Source organism: Canis lupus, chromosome X (genome assembly GCF_048164855.1).
Source record: "Canis lupus baileyi chromosome X, mCanLup2.hap1, whole genome shotgun sequence".
NCBI classification, from domain to species: domain Eukaryota; kingdom Metazoa; phylum Chordata; class Mammalia; order Carnivora; family Canidae; genus Canis; species Canis lupus.
Genome location: NC_132876.1, coordinates 28931328 through 28957205, shown reverse-complemented (window position 1 = coordinate 28957205; position 25878 = coordinate 28931328). Strand labels below are relative to the sequence as shown.

The following is a 25878-nucleotide window of genomic DNA, read 5'->3' as shown; positions in this document are numbered from 1 at the left end:
GAGCATTAGTCTGAAAATTAAAGAAACACTTATTTTTTAACACCACCAAATATTTTCGATTCAGTTGGCTCAGAAATACTGCCATAGCAATGCAGAAGGAGATTCTTTAAAATGTCAATGATTAAAAGCTGATCATCAACTGAAATAGACAAAATGTTTATTAATAACAAAGAGCAAGAGAATGAGAAACAGTCATAAAAGTGCTTGTCCAAATGGTACTCTTGCTGGGTTAATGCCCTATTCGACACTTTTCTAATTACGAGGTTTCTTCATATCTTAAGTTAATATTACTTATGAAACTGTTAAGACAAAAGAAGTAATATATTCCAGCAATACTCAAAGAAGATTTCTCTAAGGGAAGTATTGCTTAATTCTCCTGATAAAAAGAAAAAAAGGGGGAGTTGTGATTACAGATAAGTATATAAAGTATACAGATAAGTGTGTGTGTGCACACACACACACCTCTTCCACAAGAATGAAGTTTTTAATTGTGCCTAACTTAAATTCTGTATTGCAAGGAACTGAGAAACCTATATATTCTTAATTTAGAAATATACCTAATTCTATTCCTTCTTCGTACCCTTCTAAGAAAAGTTCTGATCACAATACTCTTTTCCACAGTAACATGTAGTCTCTCACTGCCTACAGAATAAAGTGCATAATCCTTGGCTTAGGTTATGTCCAATCTCTTCACAATCTTTGCACAATTATATCATACTGTGAGGTAACCCAATGCACTCTATGCTGTGGCTACCACTGGCTCCCTAACACCCTGTCCTTCCCAGCAGTTCTCTTCACCATAATGGTTGCTCACTTTTATCTTAATCTCTTCAAATCTTACTAGCCTTCAAAGACAGCTCAAAAGCCATCAGCACTTCAATCATCCCTCAACTCTGCAACTCACTTTCAACTCACTTTCTGGTGAACTCTTGTTATTTATTATTTTATATTAACCTTTTTTTGTGACAGGTATTCCTTATTAATTTCAAATCATTTATTATTGTCCATAACATAGTTTCCAGTCTGGTACGGAAACTAATGTGTCTTTTCTATTTTTACACATATCCTAGTGCCTGGTACACACCAAGTACTCAACACATGTTTGCCAAACAAAAGGAATGATTTGATAAATTGATCTGCATATAGTATTGATGGATTTTGCTTTTGATTTGCTTTTATTCTTGACATTGGGATCAACAGGTCCAAAAAACAATACAACTGGTTTTCAAAATCTGTTAACACTGCTACAACTGACTTTTTTAAGGCTACCATGTATAAAGATGGCCTCACTTACAGGCTTCCATTTGATTATAAATCCTTGTTTTAAGATGATTAACAGAATTAAAACCTGTTTTGAGGAGTCACTGCTGCCCTCCTCAATAACAGAGAAGCTTGGGTAAAGGAAAATGCTTTTCACACTTTCTTCATCAAATGTAGCTGCTAAGACTGCTGGGTGAAAACACAAGTGACCAAACTGGAAATATGCCAATTGGAAATTGGGAGTGGAAGGTAAACACACAAAAAGATTTGGATATTTTAAGCTAGATTTTTCTCCCTTTAATCCCACTTGAAAAGCCAAATCCATGTTTTACTTTTACCATGGATTAGAAAGGGAAAAAGTAATTTAATAAAAAAGAGGATTTTAGGGAAAAAGCATAACTAAAAAAATTAAAGCATAGAAACAATTTTGCATGTACAAGTGACAAGATAACATGAAAAAAAATAGACACACATCATTAGAATCCTCTAAAAAGTAAAAGCTATCCCAGAAACAGTGAGTTGATACAGATTGTCAATTTTAGAGATCAAAGTCAGGTAACTTTTTTTCCCTAAAACTTTCATATGCTATTGAACTTTTCTAGACATATAAAATTGCAGACCAGTAATCTTTGGATGCTTTACCAAAGTCCAAAGGCATTAAGGTTCATTTCAAATAGTTATTGAATACCTAATCATATCCCCAAGTTATCATACTAAGCACTAAAGCCCTGAAAAGTGGTATGAGTCACACGATTTTGACAGTACATTTAGATGTCATTTTCAAATTTTTCTGGTTGAACGTGGAATAAACCTATTGAATTTTTAATGACCAGAAAATCACTATTTTTTTTAAAGGGGGCTAGGGAGACTAACTTGAAGCACTATAATTTTAAAAACAAGGCTAACACACTAAAGTTAGGAACCCCTTTTGACTACTGTTGAAATAGGTGCTAAGAATCAAGGGACCATACTTTTTTTTGCAATTTTTTTTCATTGTGGTAAGAATACTTGAGGAACCTTAATTTTAGTATAAGTTTTGGTACTAACTAACAAGTTATATGCCACTGGGAAAAGATCAAGAACTTTTTCAATCTCTTATTTGTCAAAAAGAGACTACCCTCCTGTCCTATCTACCTTACAGCACTGTTATGGGCATGAAATGAGATAACATGTGTATCTCACCTGTTTTGTTTTCAAAAGGCTTTCACAAATGTAAGGAACCATAATTTTCATCACTGATGAGAAATTCCAGTTAACTATAACAGCAGGTTTCAAACTGCTTCAAAGTATGTTTCAGGAAATAAATACTTAACAAGGTAACATTGTTAACCCATGAATTTAAAATAGCCCACACAAACTACTGATGGTTAAGACTGACATACACAATCCCCAACTGGCTATGAAAACCAACTGTATTGCAATACATACTTCATTTAGCCAATAAAGAGTTTCACCTTAAGAGAAAGCATTCACACAGTACAGCTAATACTCTTTTGATTAATACAGTATACTCTAAAAACAATGCTACAATTTCAGGACAAAGGCACATTGGCTAACCTAAACTATTAAATTAGTGCTTATTTGCCCAATATCCACAGACATTTCATTATAAAGCTATAAACCTAAAAGCAGTTAGTAATGTCAACTGGCTTTGTTTCAAAATTTCATTTTGTATTGGTCCACCAGGAAGAGATAATACTTAGCAGATATAAGAGGAGGCGAAGTAGAAAATCAAAGTGAAAGAGGGTACAAATTTTATAAGTAGACAAAATAACATGAACAATGGACAATTCAACTACAATAATGAAATGAACTCTGTAATAAGATACACAAAAATTGCACATTATTTTTAGTAGAAGAATACTCAAGAAAGCAGAGTAATAGGCAAGAATCAATACTGACATGCAAACATGACCATCCAGTTGAGTATTCCCCTCCAAGAGAATGATCAGTTGACATTAACCATACTTCTTGATATTATGCTACAACTACCAAATAGGTAGCTCAGCAGAGGCAACAGAAAGTTTTATGGATTGAGATGGGCTCAGTTTTTAGAATAGTTACGTGAATGCATCAAATTTATTTTCTGGTCTTTGGGGTTGTCTAAAAAAGTCCGAAAATAACCTGACGGATTTGTTTTGAGAAATTGAGCAAGCCTACTCCCCAAAATAAATCAATAACCTCTTGCCCAAACCTTAAACTTATTTCCAGATTTTGAAGCATAAAAGGATAATGCACAACACAGCAAGCAAAGAGAGATTATAGAAATGTTGCCACATTACACGCATTTCATAACAATCTCATTAAAAGGGACCGTTGTCATCCACTGTTTCAGTTTGTGAATGTATTTTTAAAGGTTATTCACTAGCTTACTGAATTTACTAGGGTGAAGGTATCTACTAAATAAATGAAGAATTTTTTCTGTTTTACTTAGGCATGATGATTTTAAAAGACTCAAACCTTTGCTGAAGACTCCTTGAGTTCGATGAGACTGTCCTGTAGAAAATGAATGGAGATGACAGGTGAGCTGGCATAGTTCTCAGAACCCAGAGGAACTTTGGGAAGTATGGCTGTAACCTGGAAATAAACCAGCTACTTCTTGTGAGGATAAATCTTGTGATGTCAATTATTATATGAATATCAACAATAAAAAAAAAGCAAAACCATGTAATGGAATTGTAATGTTAAAAAAAAACTAAATCATATGTACTCAATGTAACAAATAATCTTTCTCTGCTCATAATTTAAAAATAAATTTCAATGCCACATTTTTCATAACACTGTACTTAATGTTAAGAAGCTTAAGAAAGCAAAACATTTCTTTCCCTCCACAAAAAGGTTAAAACAGTGGAGGTCACTGTGGAAGAACATTATCTTACATTTTCACAGTTTTTCTTTAATTGGGAGGTTTCAGGTTTTTTTAATTGGGAGGTTTCAAATCTTACTTTACTTATGACTCTACCATAAATATACACATTTTTAATCCTAGCCCAAAAAACTCAGTGGCATTATATTAACAAGAAAACAAAATGTATGTATTCTCTAAAAGAGTAGTCACTTTTTTGCAAAGTGCCTCTGATGGTGAATCTTATGCCTCCCACAAAAATAAGCACTTAAAAAAAAAGTAAGAAAGAAAAAGAAATAAATTACGGTATTCCACCACAGTGCTCTTTATGAGGAATTAGTTAACTTACAGTTTTAAAAGTTCAACGTACTGCAAATTCAAAGATTCCATGAAATTAGATGACTTTAGAATTAAAATTAAATATGGAGCAAGGAATGGCTACCCTGAGTCTTCAAGAAGGCTACACCCACGATTTTGTGCTGCAGTTGAATGCCTGGGGTTTCTCTTTGCTGGGTGGTAGGATTGGATGCCACATCTGCTTTTATCGTAACGCAAGGTTCAACTTGTTGGGAACCCAATGGGTATAAACAAACCTCCAAGGGAAGATACAACAGAAGCTGCATGCTCACTGAATATACACAACTACAGGAGAACTGATCACCAAGGAGACTTTAAAATGGAACTCCTTTCAAGATTCCTTCTTAGAAGGCACACATCGGTATGATGCTCATCAAGAAGCTTGATGAATTCAGAGGTATCTTGTTTATCCTGTATCATCCAGGAAGTCTTCAGTGCTATATATTCTTCAATATTTATGCTGAAAAATAGGCTTCATTCTGCTGAAAAGATTCATTTGCTTGTAGCTACCATTGCACTCCAAAAAAGACTGCTTAAAGCAGTGAGGCACTTCTGGGTAAAATTTCTCTTGCACTTTGAAACACTACAAAATTAGTGCTAGGTCCTTGAAGTTTTAATATTTTTATAATAAAAATACTCAATAGGAAAAAAATATCAGTCCACCAATATGTAAAAAATTCATTTTCTAATGCAATATATAACCTCCAGTGGCTCCAGTGAATACTTGGCACAAGACTTGAAGGAAGTCAGGACACGTATTCCAACCAGGTGAGCCTAACATGGACGCTGCCTTCCTCAGGCTATACTAACCTTTACTGTTGAGGAATGTGATGGAGAAGGGTGGGTATCAATTTTGCGGCGTTTTTGTTCTGTTGGTACAAAAAGAAATGGTCACCATAAGATAGATTTCTACTTTTTCCAAACACTTAAAAAAAAAAAAACCAAAACATCACTTTTAAGGCCATCAAGTATTAGCAGCAGTCCCCCGCCCCCCACCGCTGCTCAATGAAGTCCCGAGATAACTTGCCAAAACAAGGAGACAAGAACCAATTATATATTAACAAGAGCTAAAAGTAAACAAATACAAATAAAGAAAGGCAAACTTGCCCCTTTCAGGCTCTGCAACATCTGATCGGGGAACAGGAGACTTCAAGGACCCAGAAACTGGTGTTTTTTCTCCTCCTTTAACATTTTCCTTTGATTTCATTTCCTTTGCTATATCTCTTTCTCTGGATGGCTCCTTCTCTCTTTCCTTTTCTTGAGTCGATTTTGATTCTACGTTGGGGACAGTGGTTTTGAATTTCTCATCTTTAGCTTTTTCTTCCTTCTTGAATTTTTCTTTCTCTTTGTCAGACTTGGGTGTTCTTTCCTTCGTCTCTCTTGCTTTTTCATCTTTATTTGGCCGCTCTTCCTTCGGTTTTTCTTTACCATCTTTACCAAGTACCCTGGCCTCTGGAGTAGTAGCTGGAGTCTTTTCTTTTTTCTCTTTTTCTTTCTCTTTCCCTTTTTCTTTGTCATTTTCTTTAACAGCTTTGCTGCTTAAGAATAAAAACACGAAATTTTAAGACAAAGTCATAAAACATTCCATATTATAAACCATAAAGGGTTTCTGACTTCAAAAATACTAGAACTAAGAGTACTCCTTTGAAAACTCAAGGACCTTAAGGCAAGTAAATAGGAAGTACTCTTTATTCAGTAAATAATGAATGACCAGATTCATGAACACCAGATTAAAAAAGAATGATTAAAGTGACATCAGACCCTTTTATGTGTATGCTCATAATCTCTGAGGATTACAAGGTAACAACCAAAAATTATCCCACAAGCCAACCAAGGGTGCTAATATCAGGAACTGGATTACTCGGCTGTATGGATCACTGGTCTAAATCAGGGTAGGCTTCTATTATGTTCATTATCCTCACCTAGAATGTCCACAGCAAGCACTAAATCCTAAAATGTTTTTCTAACTTCACCACCTACCTTCACCTGCATAACTCAGCAGGCAAACAAAGTTGGTCTCAGCATTATACAAAACATAATGAGGACAGTTAAGCACATCATCAAATTAGGGATACATATAAAATTCCAAGGTCCAACATAAATGACTTTCATAGTCTTTAACTACCACCCTCTTTCATTCATGTCCAATGAGGTTAAAATCATATAAGAATTCAGAATCCTGACATACAGCACAATGTTCCTACCTGTTAGAGCTACTGTTTCCATTGCTTGAATTCCCTTTCGGTGCGGCACTAGAAGCTTTATTAACAGCTTTCACACCACACTGAGATCTCTCCCTTGATTTATCTGAAATAAAGGTAAGGTTTTATTTGACAAGTCCCTAATTGTAAATAAACTACAATTTCACAGCAAAATGATCAGAAATTAAATAGAAAGGGCTAATTATTTAACAGTTAAATACTCCTACCTAAGAAATAAACTATAATATCAAGCCAGCATTTTTACTTGTCATGTGATATAAAAGATATAAGTTGGTGGAAACAAAACTATTACTTATAAATTTCTAGAAATAAGCATACCAGTCTCCTCAGTACTGCTTTCATCCGATTTAGATGCACTTCCTATCGACGATGAAGAAGGCCCACCACCAGGCCCATTTTGTACACTGGCAACTGCATTCCTCGGAGGGGGATCTTTGTGATGAAACTCATTTTCAGGTATCATGTATGACTTTCTACTTTTCAACTGCCCAGAGTAGCTGAAAGTCGCACAAAGTGTTTAAATATACAAATACAAATCAAAAGCACAAACATGGAGCTTAAAAGAATAAAATTGGCAAGTTATTCACTTTGCTACTTGGTTTCAGAGAATAAAAAATATTAATTTTCAATAAGTTCCTGAAGGTCTTTATAGAGAGCCCCAGATGCTTTCTTCTTTTTTTTCAGATGCTTTCTTAAAAATAAAAATTTCAATGTAAACTAATCCTTAAACTAAGATGCCTTTTTTTCCACTAGTGAAGATCCAAAACTCAACTGATGATAAAATTACATTTTCTCCAAATCAAGACATATTATATATGACTTTTGAAACTATCATCCAGTATAGACCGGAAGCTGATAATCAGAAGTGACAACTCTCACCAGCCTGTGGGAACATGATCGCATAATCTCCCATAATCTCCTGAAGTAAGGCAGAAGATAAACTTCAACACTGTAAAACATTTTAAAGTCTTCAGAATCCTTCTGTCATCTAGTCTCATAAATCACATTAAAGTATAATTGTGTTACCCCATAGCCAATGCATATAGATCTGGCCTCTTCTCTTTTTCTTCTTGGCAGATTTTATGTACTCTTCTTTCCAAAGCCTGACCCAGATTCAAAACTTTGGGGTACCAAGGAAGTATTTTTGTTAGCACAATCAAGATATTCCTGATGTGAGTATATTCGCCTGTTTCAAGGCAATGTACGGATGCCTACAACAAACATTTTAAGATCTATTATTATAAAAGTTTAAGTATAAAGAGAAAAAACCACCTTTGAGAAACATATTTTTTTTTTACCTTGGTTAGTTTGTAATGCCATTTATGTACAACATGTCGAAAATTTTCATAGTCTAATTGATCTGCTTTATTTCCACCATCAAATCCAGTTGCCCGTAATATAGTAAGGAATCCTGGGTAATTTCCACATTCCTTTAAAAAAAAAAAAAGGTTGTTAAAGAAAAATTCTGCCCCCAAAATAGCAGAAGCTGAAAACTTAAGTGGACCAGATTAATGATTCCATGCAAAAACAAGATGTGTATTTGAAAGACAGGTAGTTTTCAAAGAAAGGTTCAGCTTATTCAACGGTATTAATTTGGAATGTCAGTTTGAGATAGGATTTTTTTAAAAAGCACTTTTTAATAATGAATGAATGATGTTTAAATTTTAAACACTGTTTTATAACTCAATCTTAAACTCAGCTTCCCTTTTAGAACTAAACAACCTAAGGATTACTGAAAGTGGTTGTTATTATATACATGGGTAAAATGTAAGGGTGTTTATTAGTCATACCTTTTCATATGTGGCTCTATCACTGTGCCACCTGGTTACAGTCTCTAACATGCAGCAAAGAAATCTTCCATATCGACTAGCTTCATTTTCAGTACAGCTTGCAACTGTGTAAATTATATCAGAGAAAACCTATAGGAAAGATGTTTGAAAAATAAAAAATCAAGGTCAAAATTAGTTCAAAGTATTAAAAGGTTATGTTATAGCAAATAATAACAAACTAAACAGGTTAGTCAAAATGTATCTTGCCCTTTTAGAGTCACAATTCCAGAAACCAAAGATTTTAGCATTTGTGAGGAAACAGCACATTCATAGAGCAACAAACTTTTATTTGAAAAACTGATTTATAACAGATGAAAAAACTATCATTATTATTACAACATAACTTCTTCAACAAAGACTTAACCATAGATATTACTGGGGTTAGGGGGACAGTAAGCAGAGGTGAGGCTGATAGAAACCAGAAATAGGCAGCTGACATGCTATGACATATACATTTTTAAACCACAAATGCAGTAATTTACGATTAAGAAAAAAGCCAGATGCAAATATACATAAATGTGACCATACTGAAAAGCATCCCTGCTTTTATGTATGTGTGAAGGTGTAAGCTGTTTTGTTGTTTCTTGAGGGAGTGAAGGTTAAGAAAAGAATTCTACCTATTATGACAAACGTATAAACCCATATTACGAGTTAACATATTTACCAGGGGTACTTATTATATGTCAGGCACTATTCAGAACACTTTTGTGTGCAGTGACTTGTTTAATCCACAACAATCTTATGAAGCGAGTACTATCATTCCATTTTACAGATGAGAAAACTGAGGCACAGAGAGGTAAAAAAAACCTGCCAAAGATCATATAGCTAGAAAGTAGCAGAGCTAGGATTCAAGTTCAGGCACTTGGCTCTTGAGTTCATGCTTTTAACCATACACACAATAAAACCTCTACAGATTATAATTTTAGTTATCTTTGTGAGACTTTTTTTTTAAAGGTTGCAATAAAAAGAACTTACTCGATCATAGCAAAGAAGTGTGGAAAAATTTGGAGTTTTCTGTTGATGTACCAATTCAACAAAACGAGCACAGTAAACAGCATCAATTGCTGAAAAAATACATCGAGGAAATATACACAGCTGTAGAAATTTTGTGATGGTCTCATTTTTGGTAGATTCTAAAAATAAGGGAAGAATATATTAAGTGGTAAACTTCTTCCTCAAGTGCCTCAAGGCCATTAAACATGACAACATATATTAATTTTAGTGTAGAGAATGCTATAAAAAAAAAAACCCACAAACTCTTTATAGTTTGTAACCAAAAGGTCATGCCTGGGATAAAACTTTCATTTGCACTCTGTGGACATTTCTCTCTCTATATTTCTCCAGAAACACGATTTCATACAGAAAAGTTGAATGATAAGCTGCCAATATTGTAACTGTAAATTAATTAATTTCACCAGCAAACTACATCAGTTCCTTCAGTGAACATGTGAGGTTGACTCTGCCTTAATGAATAACCAAAGAATGGGATAGTGAACACTGAGCTGAAATACAAACATAATACACTTCAACACATCTGAAGTTATAGAGGTCTGCTTTTGTAATTTGGCAGTAGCAGGAATGTAACAATTCCAACAACTTACTTGCTAAAAGCCAGTTGTCCTTTTCCAGTTTCAGTCTTTGTAGAACTCTCTGTACATGTTCCATCTGTTTCTTTTCTTCTTCAAGAAGCTTGTCCTGAAGGGCAGTACAACGCTCCTTCTCTTTTTTCTTTTTATTTGGAGGCTACAAAGTATAAGTTGGATACTTTTCTAACTACAAGCACATTACTTCCCCTTCTTTTAATTAAAAAATTCAAAAAGAGGTCAATGCTGATGTTTCATATTAATTACTTCACAGGGATACTGAGGAGTCTACTTGGATGTGCTTTCACCTCCATTCAACAAATCCAAAATCTGGTCTTCACATCAAAACAGGCCATCTTCCTAGCACTGATACTTTTAATCTCAGGCATGAAGTCATCTTTGAACTCTTCTTTCTCCATCATTCCAGTATCCCAACTGCTTACCAAGTCTCATGCATTCCCACTACCTCTACCAATAATCCATGTTCTCAGTACTTCACAATGAATTACCCAAAGAGCCACCTAGCTGGACTCCAGCCTGATGCCAGTCCCTTCCCCTAACAAATGTATTCTTCATACCACTGTTAAGAGCAATCTTTTCAATTATCATTTTTACCATTATCACTTCCTTGCTAAGGAATCTAACTCAGCTCTCAATTTTATCAAGTCCTCTAACTTTCACTGTTCTGCATAATCTGGTCCATCCTAACCATTCACTAAATTTATCACTAAACCCATTCACAACAGTAAAAGTAGTCTCTTTAAACCTTAAATTACTTCACACCTTTGCTGAAGCTTTTGAGTGACCAATCTGCCTCCCTATCTCCAAACTATCTTCAAAGCCTACCCAGCTCAAGACTCACCTCTTCAATAAAGCCTTCTCCTAAAGAGTTCTCTTCTGGGGAATTCCTAATGCTCTTACATTTGAAGTTACACAGATCATTTTAAGTTGCTAACACAGTCTTCAGTAAAAAAAAAAAAAAAAAGGCAAGCTCAAATACCTTTTGTGTGATCATAACTGCCATGTATTCATTCACCAAGCCCGGCCCCCACCACAAACTCACTTAGAAAAATATTATATAGCAGTAAGATCACAGGTTTAAGGAACCTGAGCTAATACAAAGTATAGGTAATTGAATTAATACCATAAAATTGCTGTACTTGACCTACTAGAACAAAAACCTACCATTTCCTGATTGTCATCAATTGCTTTCATCTGGACTTTAAGTTTATTGACTTCCCGTTCATAGCTGGTGTGTGGAACTGCAAGGTCATACATTGTCAATGACCAAAATGTGGCATAGAATTGAGGGCTGATGTCATCCCAGACTTTGGAAACATGTAAGGAGACCACTGCTTCATGGACAGGAGCCATCACCATTTCACATGATGTAATGTACTTGTGAACTTTATGTTGCTGTTTACTTCCCTTTTCTGATTTTTTAAGTTCATCATACTTGGACTGGAGATAAAAAGTAAAAACAAACACAAAACAATTTATAGTACTGACTTTCATAGTATAAAAACCAATATTTCCTTCTCAAGAATCAGAGGACAGCCAATCAAAACTGTTGTAGGAATTCTAAGTTCTTATCAATGGCATTTATTTTAAGATAAATCATCCCTGGAAGCTGTTCTAATCTTTAGTTCTTTGTGCTCACTAGGAGCTTTTCAGAAGATTCTTATTAAACCTGACCTGTTATGTAAATAAATAGGGTATATGTATCCCCTCCACCATCCATATCTCCCACCCTACTCTCTCTTACTCTACATTAAGGACTGAACATATAGGATTTCCACTCCTGCTTTAAGATCTTCAAGAGAACCAAGTAAAGGGTCTTAACTCTAGTAAAGAAGCATAATGGAACTAGTAATAAGCCAACCAGCACAGAATGTTTTATTACTACACATAGCCCCTATTCGCCATTACAATCTATTAATTAAGAAAGCAGATTAGAGGGAAAAAGAAAAAAGTGGATTGGGATGCCTGGCTGGCTTAAGTCAGTGGGGCATGCAACTTTTGATCTCAGGGTTGTGATTTTGAACCCCATGTTGCGTATAGAGATTATTTTTAAAAAAAGAAAGAAATTGGATCAACATTAAGAAAGGCTATGAGAAAGTTACTATGAGACTGCTGCTAAGTAGAGTGATGAGGGGATTCCCAGGATGCAAGAGTATAGTGCCAAAACTGGCAAAGTCCCAAGCAAACAAGGACAAGCTGGTCACCCTACTACTAAGCTAAATAAGACTTTTTAAAAAGATTTTATTTATTTGAGAGAGAGAGAGAACATGCACGAGAGAGAGAGAGAGAGAGAGCACGAGCAGCAGGAAGGCCAGAGGGAGAGAGAGAGAAGCAGAATCCCCACTGAGCAGGGAGCCCAACATGGGGCTCGATTCCAGGACACTGGGATCATGACCTGAGCAGAATGCAGATCCTCAACTGACTGAGCCACCCAGGTGCTCCTAAATAAGACTTTCTATGAATGGATATGGTGTATTAGAGTTTAAAACATGTGGGAATGGACACTGCAGCTTTTTTAGACCAGACTGGTTAATCCTAATTTAGAAGAGAATCTGAGGAAAGCCATACTTTTAAGAGTATGAGGAAAAGAATCTGTTAGTACAGTGGGAGGGTACTACATTATTAGATCATAGAGTATAATACCAAATGTAAAAAAGAAAATAACACAAAGTATTGCTGCTATTATCTCATGTCCTTCAGACTCTTTAGGATGAAAATTTTGTTTGGGTTAGGCATCATTCCTGAAGGTGAACCTCAATGAAGATATAAAACTCACTTCTTTTTTGTTAGAAAAGCATTTAAATCATCACAGTTTGTACTAAACATGGAACCCAGAACTAGAAGATCAGAGGTCAAAGGTTCCACTTTCAGTTCTACATTGTGATAGGCAAGAGTCTTGGCTACTTACACTCCAGCTGTCTTCCCTCCTGAGTGCCTCTATACACCAGGCTAACTGGACTGAAGACAAACCAAGTACTTTGTTCCAGAGGGTATCTCAAGCAGCAACTTACAATTATTAAAATATAATTACAACTGAGAATCTTACAGTTTTTCTCTAAGTGGGAAGATTTATCTTCTGTTAACCCCATTTAAGAAAGCAAGCTGATAATTATTGAGACCACACAGGTGACAAAACTACAAACAATATTACTTATGAGAGAGAAGTCCCAATTACATCACAGACCTGAGAGAATAGTAGCAGGAATAAAAGAAAGGGTTTTAAACTTTGAGACCTGGTCCTGTCCATGGTAACTAGTATCAATCTACATGAGGCAGAATGACATCTGCTAAAGTTCTAACAAAACATAGGATAAGTAGTGCTGAAACTCCCTACATAGGATAGCTTAAACTACTTGATTTGGGCAAGATCTAGAACATAAACTGGGAGAAAGCCTTTCTTTCAGAACTGAGTTACAAGGTGAGTCTCAATAATTAGAACTTAAAATTAGGTTTTTAGGTATGAGAAAGTAATGATGGGGTATGGACAACCCCCATCTCCCCAGTCCTCGGGTTCTGAATCTGTCACTTCTATTACTAGGTGCCCACTTAGTTCCTATCTAGTTTTTAAAAAATAGGCTTGGATCAGAAAAGACAGTTATATTTCATATTTAACTAAGATGAATATTTCCTTGTCTAAAGTTAAACTCCCTCTCCAAGCTTACACCTTCAGTTAAATGGAGAGACATGACAGCTCTACATCTCAAGTCATCCAGTGCACTAAACCTATGGCATAGAACTGATATCCACAGTTAGTGCTATACTTCAAATTCCTGTTCAAAAAGCTCTTGTTGCCATAACCTGAACAGTGTTTGGTTGGCTGAATTATTCCCATGAGAGCCTGCTAATAATCAATTTATGGAAGGGTCCTAGCAGTCCTCCAATAATCATACCCTCTCATCAAAAGTTCTTCAAAATGGGCTCTCATCCAAGAAGCAAGAGCAAGGATCCCCAGGGAAGTCTGGATGTCCATCCAGTGCAACCAAGGTTTCCAAAGAGCTCCTTTTCCAGAGGGTGTTACGTGGCCTATCAGTAACAGACTCATCCCTGATTTAGCTGTATAGTCACCTCTATATAGTTCTTTGTTTTCCTCTGCAACCCAGAGACAGAAATGACATTTCTTTGTTTAGATTTTTGTACACAGGCTATGGAAAAGGTAGCTACTGGCATGAATGACCTACTCCATTTCTGACCTGGAAAAGTTCAGCCAACCTCAGGAAACCAGGTGTTCCTGTTTGCTAGGGTTCAATATCACTGATTAGTGTGTTCACTTCTCAGTATAGCACAGGGCAGGTCAGAATTCCTGAGATGAAGCAATTCTCCCACCTCAGTCCTTCAAGAAATCAGGTCCCCTATTGTATAGCTGAAACTGATCTACTGTGGGGTGGGGAGACAACACAAGACATAACTATGCAAAGAGAGCACACAATTTTCTAGATTGAGAGATTCTAAAGGGGGGAAGAGGCCTAATCCTACTCCTGGTCCCCTTTTCCCTTCTGAAGAATATAGCACAGTATTACTGCATAATGCTAATAAAGTGATAATTAAATCAATTAACAGGTAGTTGTTAGAGGGAAGTAGGACACTTAGCAGCTGATATGTAAACACTAACAGCTGATGGTCGATTAAATGATCAATTAGACCCCAAATTTCTCAGCATCTTTTCTCCACACCTCTACTACACAACCCTACATTCCTACTGGGAACAAAGAAGGGATCCTAGTTTGAGACCAAGACCTTCCCCAAAATCTATAGTGAAAACTTTTCTTACACAGTACAAGATTAAAACCAACAACAAATAAACAGAAGGGCCAGAATTCAAGCCTACACAAAGGTGAAGAATATGCTGGGGCTCCAGTCAGAGTAGAGAAGTACCATAGTTTCCAAACAGAGGCTTGACCATGGTCTGAAGGAAAAGGAAGTCAATTCCCATTAGAGGTCACTGCTCGGAAGGCAGGTGGCAGATAGAGAAGAGGGAGGGCAGTCTCCTCTTCCCCCTACCATCCTTTCAGTCACTATGCGGATGTCCTGCTTGGGAAGGCTCTGGTTTGCTTTGTAGTTTTCTTTTTTTAGTTGTCTCATTTAGGTGGAGAGAAATAAAACAAGAACTATGAATACACCTTTCTGAGAAGTTATATAACACAGCCTATAAACGTTTTTAGAGTATCTGGGGGTGGTTAAGTCTGTCTGTAAGTCTGTCTTTATTTCTCTCAAGGCAGTATGACTAGCAAGTTAACTGACAGGGATATTGTTACTAAGGAAAGGAGCATTTTGCAGAAGGACATACCATATTTTCCTGTTATCAGAATCAACTAGCACTTGTTAAAAAAACAAAAACAAAAACAAAAACAAAACAAATCCCCAGGTCTAAATTAGAATCTGGGGACATGGGATTGCGTTTTGAAGACGATTTGCTGGGGACTCTCATTTACATTAATGTTTGAGCACTACAATTCTAAAGGACCCATAAGACATCAACCTGGACAACTGGTGGTATAGTAACAGTAAAATTATAGTACTAATAAGACTTACTTTTAAAAGGATCATTTTCATTGTACACTGCTGAGAGATGAGTATCAAGAGTAAATCCCCAAGAACATAATCTATTATGTGTCAAACTAAAATATATTTACAGTTAAGAAATAATTTGGAATCATTCTTGAATGGCAGCAAAGACACTTACACTTACCGAAATATGGTGTGCATACATTGGCCTAGACAGGAAAAATGCTGCATCGTGGGGTGTATGAAATTCATTACAGAGCACATCAATTGAAGGCACTCGCTTTATATAATCTTCTGTGCTTAGATTAGATGCTAAAAAACCACCAAACTGTACCAGGGTATCATGACACTAAATTTAAAAAATAAGACAAAAAGACAAATGTGCTACCATTTTATGAAACCAACATAAAAATATTCTAAAATGATTATGTCATTTTAACAATATTTTGATTGACATTTAAGAATTCAAATTTTACAACTTAAAAGAACTTCAGAGATAATCTATAACATCATCATGTAATCATATTACCAAAAACGATGCCAAGGTCCTGAAAAGTTGATCAGTCTAAGGCTTTAATAGTCAACCAGGTCTCAAGTTCCAAGGTATTGTTCATCACTTTAAGTAACAGAATAATTTACCCTACATCACATATAACAATTTTATGTATACAGAATCTCCTTGCCCTTAAGAAAACTTCATGTATAAAATACATGTGATCTTTTTTCCCTTATAACATAGTAGGTAATAAACACATTTTATAGGCTAATCACAGGTTTTGCTGCTTCATATTTATAGATATATTTTATAAAGATCACATCAACTTTGTTCTGATTGAAATTCCAGATTTCCAGAGATGAGTAAAGATATGAGAGCAAACAACTTGAAGTTAACTACTTAACTGAGAACCTTATTACATATTATTACATCCCCTGGAGCCTTCTCTTAAATTGTATAATTTGCACAGAATGTTTTACATTAGAGCTGATGTGCAAAATGACATTTTAAAAATTTTACCACAGTCCATATTTTCAATTATCAGGATAAAAAACTCTACATAAACACAAAAGCCACTTTAACTTGCCTGATCATAGAGTTTTCCCACAAGTTTCAAATGTTTCTCTCCACCTTCCTGGAAGATTACCCCATTCCTCTGTTGAGCCATAAGCAAACAGAGAGGAAGAGCAAGATCATGGTCCAATAGTGCATCCTTTAATCTCTGGGAGGATTTTTTAGTGTTTCTGATCTGGCCAAAATAACCACCCTGCATAAGGGAAGACATAAATTTACCAGTGTACAATGTATTAACACATGCTACCTGATTTGAAGAAAAAAAAAAGGTTCAGTTATAGTTCTGAAGATAAAAAAAACTTTACATTCCTTCCCTTTCTTCACAAATTTATTTTGGTGACACTATTGCCAATTACAGTCACTGGCTTAAAGATAACTGTCAATTGTCTTTAAACTTCTGCATATTTTCCATTTTCTACCTTGTAGTCCCTTAAAAAGAATTATTCTTTATTCAATGTGGAAAAGATTCAAAAACAGAGTAACTATGTTCAGATTTACACCAGTTAGGGTATCAGGGACTATAGAAGACTAGATATTTATTTCTCTTATAGATCTATTACTGTCCTTTTTACTTTGTTTCAACTTTTTCAAAGGGTTAAAATAACTAGTATATCTCAATTTTTTAAAGGGAGGTGAGGACAGTCATGAGGGAAAGGTATGTATGGCTTTGACATTTGGCTTCATGTATTTATGTGTTGTTTGGATTCTTTAGTATGAGTATGCATATATTTTGAACTTAAGAAGTCAACTTAAAAAATTAGCAACTCTCACCTCAGCTTTTAGTTGCTCTCCACCAGTCATGGCCTCTAGTTGCTCCATTGTCATTTCCTCTGTAATTTCTATTCCTGCCATTTTTTGTACCACTTCTTTCAATATAAGCAGGTCAAAACTATTTACAAAAAATAAGAAAGTCTACAGTTGAAACTTCAAACATAAAAGTGACTATATATATATTATAATTAATATGCTGAGAATCCCTAAATTATTTGTATATAAATATGGAGGAGAAGGGGCTGGAGCGGTTTTTAAGGGAAAACTGCATTCCTAGAACTATACTGGAAAATATTTGGGGCATGTAATAGGTTTAACTTTTTCCCTTGTAAATAATTTCAAACTTACAGATAGAATATAAAGATATAAAATAGTACAAAGAACACCAATATAACCTTTACCCCGATTTCACCTATTATTAATATTAAAACATTCTTACTCCCAGTCTTATCATTTGTTTTCTCTCTCCCTCCCTTTCTTCACATACACGCACACACATACACAGTTTTTTTTGAACCATCTGAGAGTTAACTTATTTAGTAAGCAACATCATTTTAAGGGCACATTTTGCCCCCGAAATTCCTAGTATATTTCCTAAGAGTACATTTTCTAGGAATATAGCTATTCTCTTAACACAACCACAGCATAGTTATCAATTTTAATAAATCTAACATTGATTTAATACTTTATAGTGCATATTTCATTTTTATCAGTTCACCCAGTAGCACTTCATAGCATAATATTTATTTTTTTTAATTCAAGCATAATTAACAGTTTATATTAGTTTTAGTCACATACAATATAGTGATTAACATTCCATACATTATTCAGTGCTCATCATTGTTTAAGTGTACTCTCAATCCCCTTCACTTCTTCACAGCATTTTTTTATCCTCCAGTACAAGGTGGCCAATACATAGATTTGGTGGTATAGAGCCATCTCTCTAAGCAATCACACACACTTGGAAGTAATGGAGGGAGTGAGGAAGAGAAGAAAAAAAGGAAGGGAATAGAAGTTCCAAGTTGTGGTGTATGAGCCTAAGATGACAGCCGTAAGAACATGTTATTGTGCCAATAGTTATGAATTTTAATTCTCAAAGTTTAGGACTGTCAATGGAAATAACAACTTATAACTTTCAAGATCTTCTTTAATTAGTTAAGTAATGAAGATAAAGTGGAAACCTCCTTTCCTACAAAACAAATACAGATGTTTTTCCAAAGGTAAAGCCAGACATACTCAAAACACAAGTTAATAACAGACAAAAAGCACAGGTTTTGAGGATTCTTAAGTGCTTACTCTCTCAACTTGTCTTGCCTTCCCTAAACATAGTTTATGAAAACAAGAGAGCCCTCATGCAAATTAGTATGCAACAAGTACCAATAAAATGTTTTAATTTTTCTTTAAGCTATCTTTTAATTAAAAACTATATTCACAGTACAGAAAACTGACTTAGATTTTAAAATAATGTTATATTCTCCTGGCCCATAGACATAGAAGAGCAAAGTATATAGGAATGGTGGACAGATGTGCATAGTGAGTGAAATACTGATAAAATCCTAAATCTAAATATTATTTTTTTAAGTTTTCCCTAATCCAAAATAATAATCTGTCAAGAATTACTTAGGTAATACTTGGGTGGAACACTAGATAGCTTTACAAGTTTTGGTTTGCCTTCTACCAGAAAGTTTTTTGGAATAATTTCTAGTTCTTTGATTCTAGTCAGTGTACTGCTGATGAGGTTTAATAGACATACTAATTCAAACTCTAAATAGTAATATTGTTCCAGAATAAAATAATAATATGAATAGTATTCATAAAGAAAAGAGGACACTGCCCAAAAGGTATGTAAGCTGTATCTCCAAGGTTCAAATTTTTAAAAAATTGATTTTTAAAAAATTCTGTGTACACCCTCAAAATAAATATGTTCCTACCAATTACTGTCCAGCAGCAAAATCAATAATGTAATATGTTTTCTCATAAGAGGATTTATAACATACCATATAAACCATTTACTCAAGAGCCTAACAGGCAGTCAAAATGAATTGTCTTTTTAGTAAGTTACATATATAGCCAAAAATTACATTTCTTTCTGCAAAAAAGTGTTTATGTATGAAATTACAATTTCTTTTATTAAAGAATTCCATATAAATAAGTGAGCAACTATTCTACTTAAGCCTACAAAACAGTTTTTCCGAATAATAGCAATCTCAATATCCCAATACCACCAGAAGTAGTCTACTTATTGAATTTCATTTACATATAATTTGCTATGAATACCTTTTGCCTGCCTTTAGCTGATTAGCCACATATTGAAGAAGACCAGCAAGATCAATTGGATATTTACGAAAAACTGCACCACAGAAACTAGCCAGACCTATATGAAATAAAAAAATAGGGCTTTTAAAAAACAGTTCATAAAACAAAAAAACACAATATTAAGTGGCATTTCTCAACTAACTCAATTTCTAAAACAAAATGAGGTAGGAATAATTGTAATGCTGATGCCATTGAAAGGAGCTTTACAATTAATAATAGCTAATATTTATTGAGCATACATATGCTAAGCACTGTACTATGTAAGCACTTTATGTTAATTAATTCATTTAATTTTTGCAATAATCATCTCAAGTTGGTATAAACCAATCAAATGAAGAAAATCTGGAACAGATATATCATGCAACTTGTTCATGTCACATAGTTGGTATGAGGTAGAGCAGTGATTCAAACCAATACGACAGCCTGATTCCAGAGCCTGTTAGGCCACAACAAAATCTTGCAGCTTACTCAGTAAATTTGAATCATCAACAAAACACCTGCCCCACTGCTTGAATCACAAAAACAAAAACAAACAAAAACCACCAACCAAACAAAAAAAAAAAAACAAAACCCTATCTTCCTCTAGAAATATGCTATTAGTTGTGGAGAGGCAAGCAAACAGGTAAAGAATTGCCAGACCTAGAAGCAAACAAAAGACCAATTTTAACCAATAGTCCTTACCACATCATGAGGAGGGAGCAAACCTCAGAAAGGCAAGAGGAAATCCTAGTAAAATCAAGTGACCTGTAGCCTTTTCAACAATCATTCGCTGAGCACCTTAAAGGATATGGACAAAACACAGGTCCTGCCCTCAAGGAGCTTAGAGTCAAGTGAGGGATACAGAAAAGTAAACTGAACTAACTATGATGAATAAAAGGTTCCATGGGAGTACAGAGAGGAGCACGTAATTCTAACTTTTGGGCAGGAGCACTAATAGGGAAAGTTTTCTGAAGAAAAGTGACCCCTAAGCTGAAATCTGTAAGTAGAAGACATGGTGGAGAAAATGAGTAAGCATAGAAGGGTATTCCAAGTAGAGGCAATAACATGTGCAAAAAGGCCACAGAAAGTACAAGTTCAGTATTACTGGATCCTAGAATATTAGGGAAGGGCAAAAGATGACCCTAATACACCAAGCAAGGACCTGATCCCAAAAGAACTTACTTGTATGACTTTAATGCAGATTTCAGACTTTAAAGGGCAAATGGGGAGCTACTACAAGATTCAGCTATCAGAAACAATAGGTCAAAAGAAAAGAGAACTCACTGCTAGAAATCAAAAGCACAAGAAATTTAAAACAAAACTAGGGTTTCTGTTAACAACCAAGTTTTTGTTCTTTTAAGATGACTGAAACCTCAGGATGGAAATGAGAAGAGTTCCCCTAAGATCAATTCCCCTAAAATAATAGAAGGGAATTTTCAGCTCCCCAGTAATGCTTGCACAAATTCTATCATAGCCAATAGCAGACTCTTGAGTTGGAAAAGGAGTACTATATGAACCGCCTTACACAACCGAAGACTTAGACACTCCAAGAGCAAGCTGAGTGGCTAGGTATTCTCAAGACCTCTTGACAAACAGGCTCTTAACACTGGTAATAGAATACATAACACAGCAATTACAAAAGACAGAAATCTCATTCTTGGAAAAATAAAAATACTTACTCTGAAGCCAGCTTGAGATGGTTGTGTCATCATGTTTCATTCTCTCCTTTTCTGGATTAGCTAAAGCTTCAATAATACAATCTTTCACACATTAAGGAAAAACTTTAAGTCACTACATCTCTAACAAAGACCCAAAACAACAAAATGGCACATCTTGGGGGAAAAATAAAATTGTTAGCCTCAAGTTATTACGAATTATTGAAAATTCCACTCACTGTAGTACCGTCTTTTCTTCTTTAGCCGCTTTTCCATCTTTCAGCAAGGCAGATTCCACCTATATTACCCCATTTAGTAAACTGAACATTCTCTCCCTACACACAACACAGACACACGTACAAACTCACTCCTGACTGGCCAACCTTTACATCAGCCAATGGAAGTAACCTCATATGGTTACTAATGGAACTTAGAATGAAAAAGAAAAAAAAAAGAATGAAAGTAAATGTTCATCATTCAGATCTATGAAATGTGAAATTTATGTATTACTTCACTTAAAAGGATACAGGCCAAAACATCGTAATTCAATGAAGTGAGGTATTTCAATGAATCTACTACAGGTGTTATTAAGTTATCATACTTCTGTATTTGTGACAAGATCTGAAAGACAGCAACAAAGAATAGATGGCATTAACTCCAAAGAGAACTTCGGTGCTAAATAATGGCTATACTTTTTTTGAAAAGAAATAATGCTTAAAATTAAAGTAGCTTCCTTCTACTTTGTATTTATGCAAAAACTACTATTCTATCATTTCTTTAGAAAATATTTTCTGAGGCTACATTTTCCAATTAGAAAGTAATTCCAGGACATATTAATTTGAACTTTGGAATGATAAATGTAAAATGTCTTTTATAATGAAAGTATTATACCTGAATCATAAAGAAATGCTATTCAACTGTTTCTAACAACTAAAATAAAAAATAATGCATCTCTTTATTGATATTTTTATAAATCAACAAAGGGTAAATAAGACAATGTTAGACTGTTAACAGTAGTAGCAGTTACATATGACCAGAAGAGTAGATCAATGTGTTAAATATATTGTATGCTGTTTTATTTTTAATTATATGATGTTTCATTTGCTAAAGATTTTTTTCCCCTAAAACTACCATTTTTAGAATTTTATCATTCCATTTCCGCTTGTGCTGATTTAAAGACAACAAAAAGAAAAATCCCTTAAAATAATATTAACCTCAAAACATACATAATCAAACAAAATGGTTGGATTGCTGTGGCTCAATTTCCCAATTTGTCTTCCAGAAGGCTTCACATTTTCCTTGGTTAAACGCCTACAAGGGGAGAAAAAGGTGGCAGGGATCATCTTAAGTCATTTCCCTCAAAACATTGATAGCTTTGTTATATTATAAGAAACTCAAAAAAAAAACAAAAAAAAAAAACAATTCTTTCCCAAGTATCCAAAATGGATTCAGGTAAAACCACCACATTCTTCATATACGTTACTGTAGGCCTTAAGTTACTTTGATTAGGTGTTCTCACAAAGGGTTTCAAGATTTTGCAATACTTAACATTTTTAATACATACATTCCCATTTTATAGGAAGTCTAATAATCAAAAACTTTTAATATACTCTACAAATACATCAAACTCTTCTTGAAGAAAACCGTAATTGTTTTAGATTTAGAAGTGCTCATTTATCAGCTTAAGGATTAAGATATCAAATTCGGTGTAATGCAATGAAATACCTAATGTATTGAAATATCATCTGTCTCAGTTACCCTAATAGCTAATGCTGCACTCCTTGATATAGGAAGTTCTCTGGTTTTCATATAAACAATTTTTAAAAGTAAAGATTTTTTTAAAAATCAATTCTACTCCTTTCCTTCCTCTAATTCTTCCTCTGCTCAGTATTTCTTTTACTAACATTCTGGAAAATATATCTATGAATGGTTACAGCTCAAAATTACTATACAGCATCTTAAACTCTTCTGGTATTACATAATAAATCTAAAAACTTAAAAAATCCTGATGATTGAAAGCTTTCTAGAAGGAAAATACAATCCAACGAAGGAAATAATGAATTGATAGTTGAAGGAATGGGATCATTCTGGAAGTAACAAACTTGATATAATTCTCTGACGTTTCTTATGACAAAACTGACCCATCAATCAAAATTATTTCATCAACTGCTTCCCTTTCCCATTCTCCATGGCCCCATTTCCTTTTTTCCCCCACAGAAGAGAGAGACCTATCAAGTTTGAAACTTTGACTCTACTCTGTTCCACCTTCAAACTTACTACCACCTGTCCTTACTTCTGTTCCTACTATTTCAGGAGGTCCCCCTACTCGCCAAAGCAAACCCTTCCTCCTCTCTATGCCTTTTATCCCCTTCCCTTTCTGCCTCTACCGTGGAAGAGGGGAAAAAAAATCAAAGGAATACTTTCTTGATTATGTCTTCCCCTCTAGCTACTGTGATGTCTGGCATATGGAACACAATCAATGACCATCTGTGGAATGAACTACCGAATGCCTTACAGCAAAGTCATTTTTTAAACAGTAACCAAAACTTGTGAAATTCTCCTAGTAATAAATTAATACATTCCATTCCCAACATACAAAATTCAATCAACACCAAAATCACATTGTTCAAGCCTGGTGAAACAGTTACAACTAACAAATACAACAAAAATCCAAGATATCCTTCTGTGACATACATTTTTATTAACTCATATTAATATCTTCTATAACAGGCAAAAAGCTAAACACTAGGAATACAAGTATGAACAATAGCTCCTCATCTCAAGCTTAGTCCAGCTGGGGAGATGGACTTAACCTATTTTTTTAAATTTACATTCTTAAATCCAGCAAATTACAGAATAGTACATATTATATGCTATCAGTAGTATAAAAGGGGGGAATAATATATTTGTATCCATCTGTATATACATAAAAATCTCTAGGACAATAAATAAACAGTAGCTACTTATTTTCCTTCAGGAAGACTGAGTGAATAAGGAATGGGATGACAGACTTTCTATCATCTACCTCTTTATATTTATTAAAATTTAAACCATGTGAATGTATAAACTATTCAAAAATTAGATAAAAATAATCATAGCAATGTATCTAAATGGTATGATAGCATCATTTGCATATGGGGGAATGATGGCACAAAAAGAATAGTCAATTGTGCTTGACAGTGTGTGCTACAAAAGGGTTCATTAGGAGCCAACACTGGAACCCACCCTCCAAGGATGAGGAGGTTACCAGATGGAGAGAGGAAAAAGAGAGAAGGAGAAACCTTGTACAAAGAGAAGAAATGAAAAATACAAAGAAAAAGGAGACCACAGCACATCCAGGGAAAACTTAACTGAGCTCAGTATAGCTGGAGGTAGAATTAGCAGGGAAAGAGGTTGGAAATGGGGAGGGACATCACGAAAGATGTCTTACATCACCATGCCATAAAGGCTGACACATAATCTGCAGGCAATGGTTAGTCATCTCACAAAAGGATCTTGAAGAATACAAGGTACCATAATACTCCAGATAGAAGAAATAAGTTAGTGGCAGTAGACAGTGAAAGAGACAGGGTCAAGATATTTGATACTACTTAATATACAGTTAACCCTTGAACAGCATAGAGACTGGGGCAACAACGCCCCCATACGGTCAAAAATCTGTGTATAATTTTTGACTCCCCAAAAGCTTAACTATTAATAGCCTACTAATGACCAGAAGCCTTACTAATAACATAAACAGCCAATTAACACATATTCCACATATGTATTATATATTCTTATAATAAACTAAAGAAAATATTAAGAAAATTATAAGGAAAATACATTTACAGTACCGTACTCTTATTTGTCAATACTGTCAAGTTTACATCATCTATTTACAAGATGCACAGTTTGTCAGTACCTGCATCAATATTTTATGATACAAAACACTGGATGTTATATGCATCACTAACACTAGACATCAAAAATGAAAAGATAACGTGAAAAAGAAATTCATATTTATGTACAGGTATGATGATTCATGCACTGACAATGAAGCAGCAACATTATGATTGCTTTATGGAAGCCTAGTATAATCGATACGATTGTTTCATGGTAGCCTAGGCTATACACTAATGAATGAGTTGTCCTAATATTTTATGGCATATAGCTTTACAGTCATATTCATAGTACAGTATTAGAAATACTGTTACTTTTTTTAAAAAACCACTTACCTGTGATGATAGGCTGATAATGCAGTTTGTCCAATTATGAGAAAGGCATACTGTACAGTAATACAATTCTTTGAAAGCAAAGTTATAAAACAGTAAGAAAATAAATATATTCTTAATTTTGTAAAATATTATTCACTTTATGCCTATGTAAGGATAGGCTATCCACTTCTATACATGTCTTACATGATGAGGAGGAGGACACAAAAAATGTCTCCTACAGTTCTTGCCATTGGGTTAGACTTTCACACAAAGACA

At 34.7% G+C, this 25878-nt stretch overlaps 1 protein-coding gene across 8 annotated transcripts in view; it reads right to left on the bottom strand.

Moving 5' to 3' along the window:
• Positions 1-25878, bottom strand: part of THOC2 (THO complex subunit 2) — a 129760-nt gene that overhangs the window by 12771 nt on the left and 91111 nt on the right. For 3 of the 8 annotated variants that reach the window (XM_072816488.1, XM_072816489.1, XM_072816482.1), the window contains exons 16-33: positions 22624-22720; positions 21937-22030; positions 21434-21514; positions 19737-19833; positions 17460-17577; positions 16702-16881; positions 15804-15968; positions 11282-11557; positions 10115-10256; positions 9489-9646; positions 8475-8603; positions 7983-8114; positions 7711-7895; positions 7003-7181; positions 6667-6769; positions 5570-6000; positions 5273-5331; positions 3721-3852 (exon numbers count right to left, since the gene is read on the bottom strand). In XM_072816488.1, the coding sequence (XP_072672589.1) occupies positions 3721-3852; positions 5273-5331; positions 5570-6000; positions 6667-6769; positions 7003-7181; positions 7711-7895; positions 7983-8114; positions 8475-8603; positions 9489-9646; positions 10115-10256; positions 11282-11557; positions 15804-15968; positions 16702-16881; positions 17460-17577; positions 19737-19833; positions 21434-21514; positions 21937-22030; positions 22624-22720 (2758 nt within the window). The remainder of the gene's footprint in view (positions 1-3720; positions 3853-5272; positions 5332-5569; positions 6001-6666; positions 6770-7002; positions 7182-7710; positions 7896-7982; positions 8115-8474; positions 8604-9488; positions 9647-10114; positions 10257-11281; positions 11558-15803; positions 15969-16701; positions 16882-17459; positions 17578-19736; positions 19834-21433; positions 21515-21936; positions 22031-22623; positions 22721-25878) is intronic. The other 5 variants (XM_072816484.1, XM_072816486.1, XM_072816485.1 and 2 more) reach the window with 3 other exon arrangements.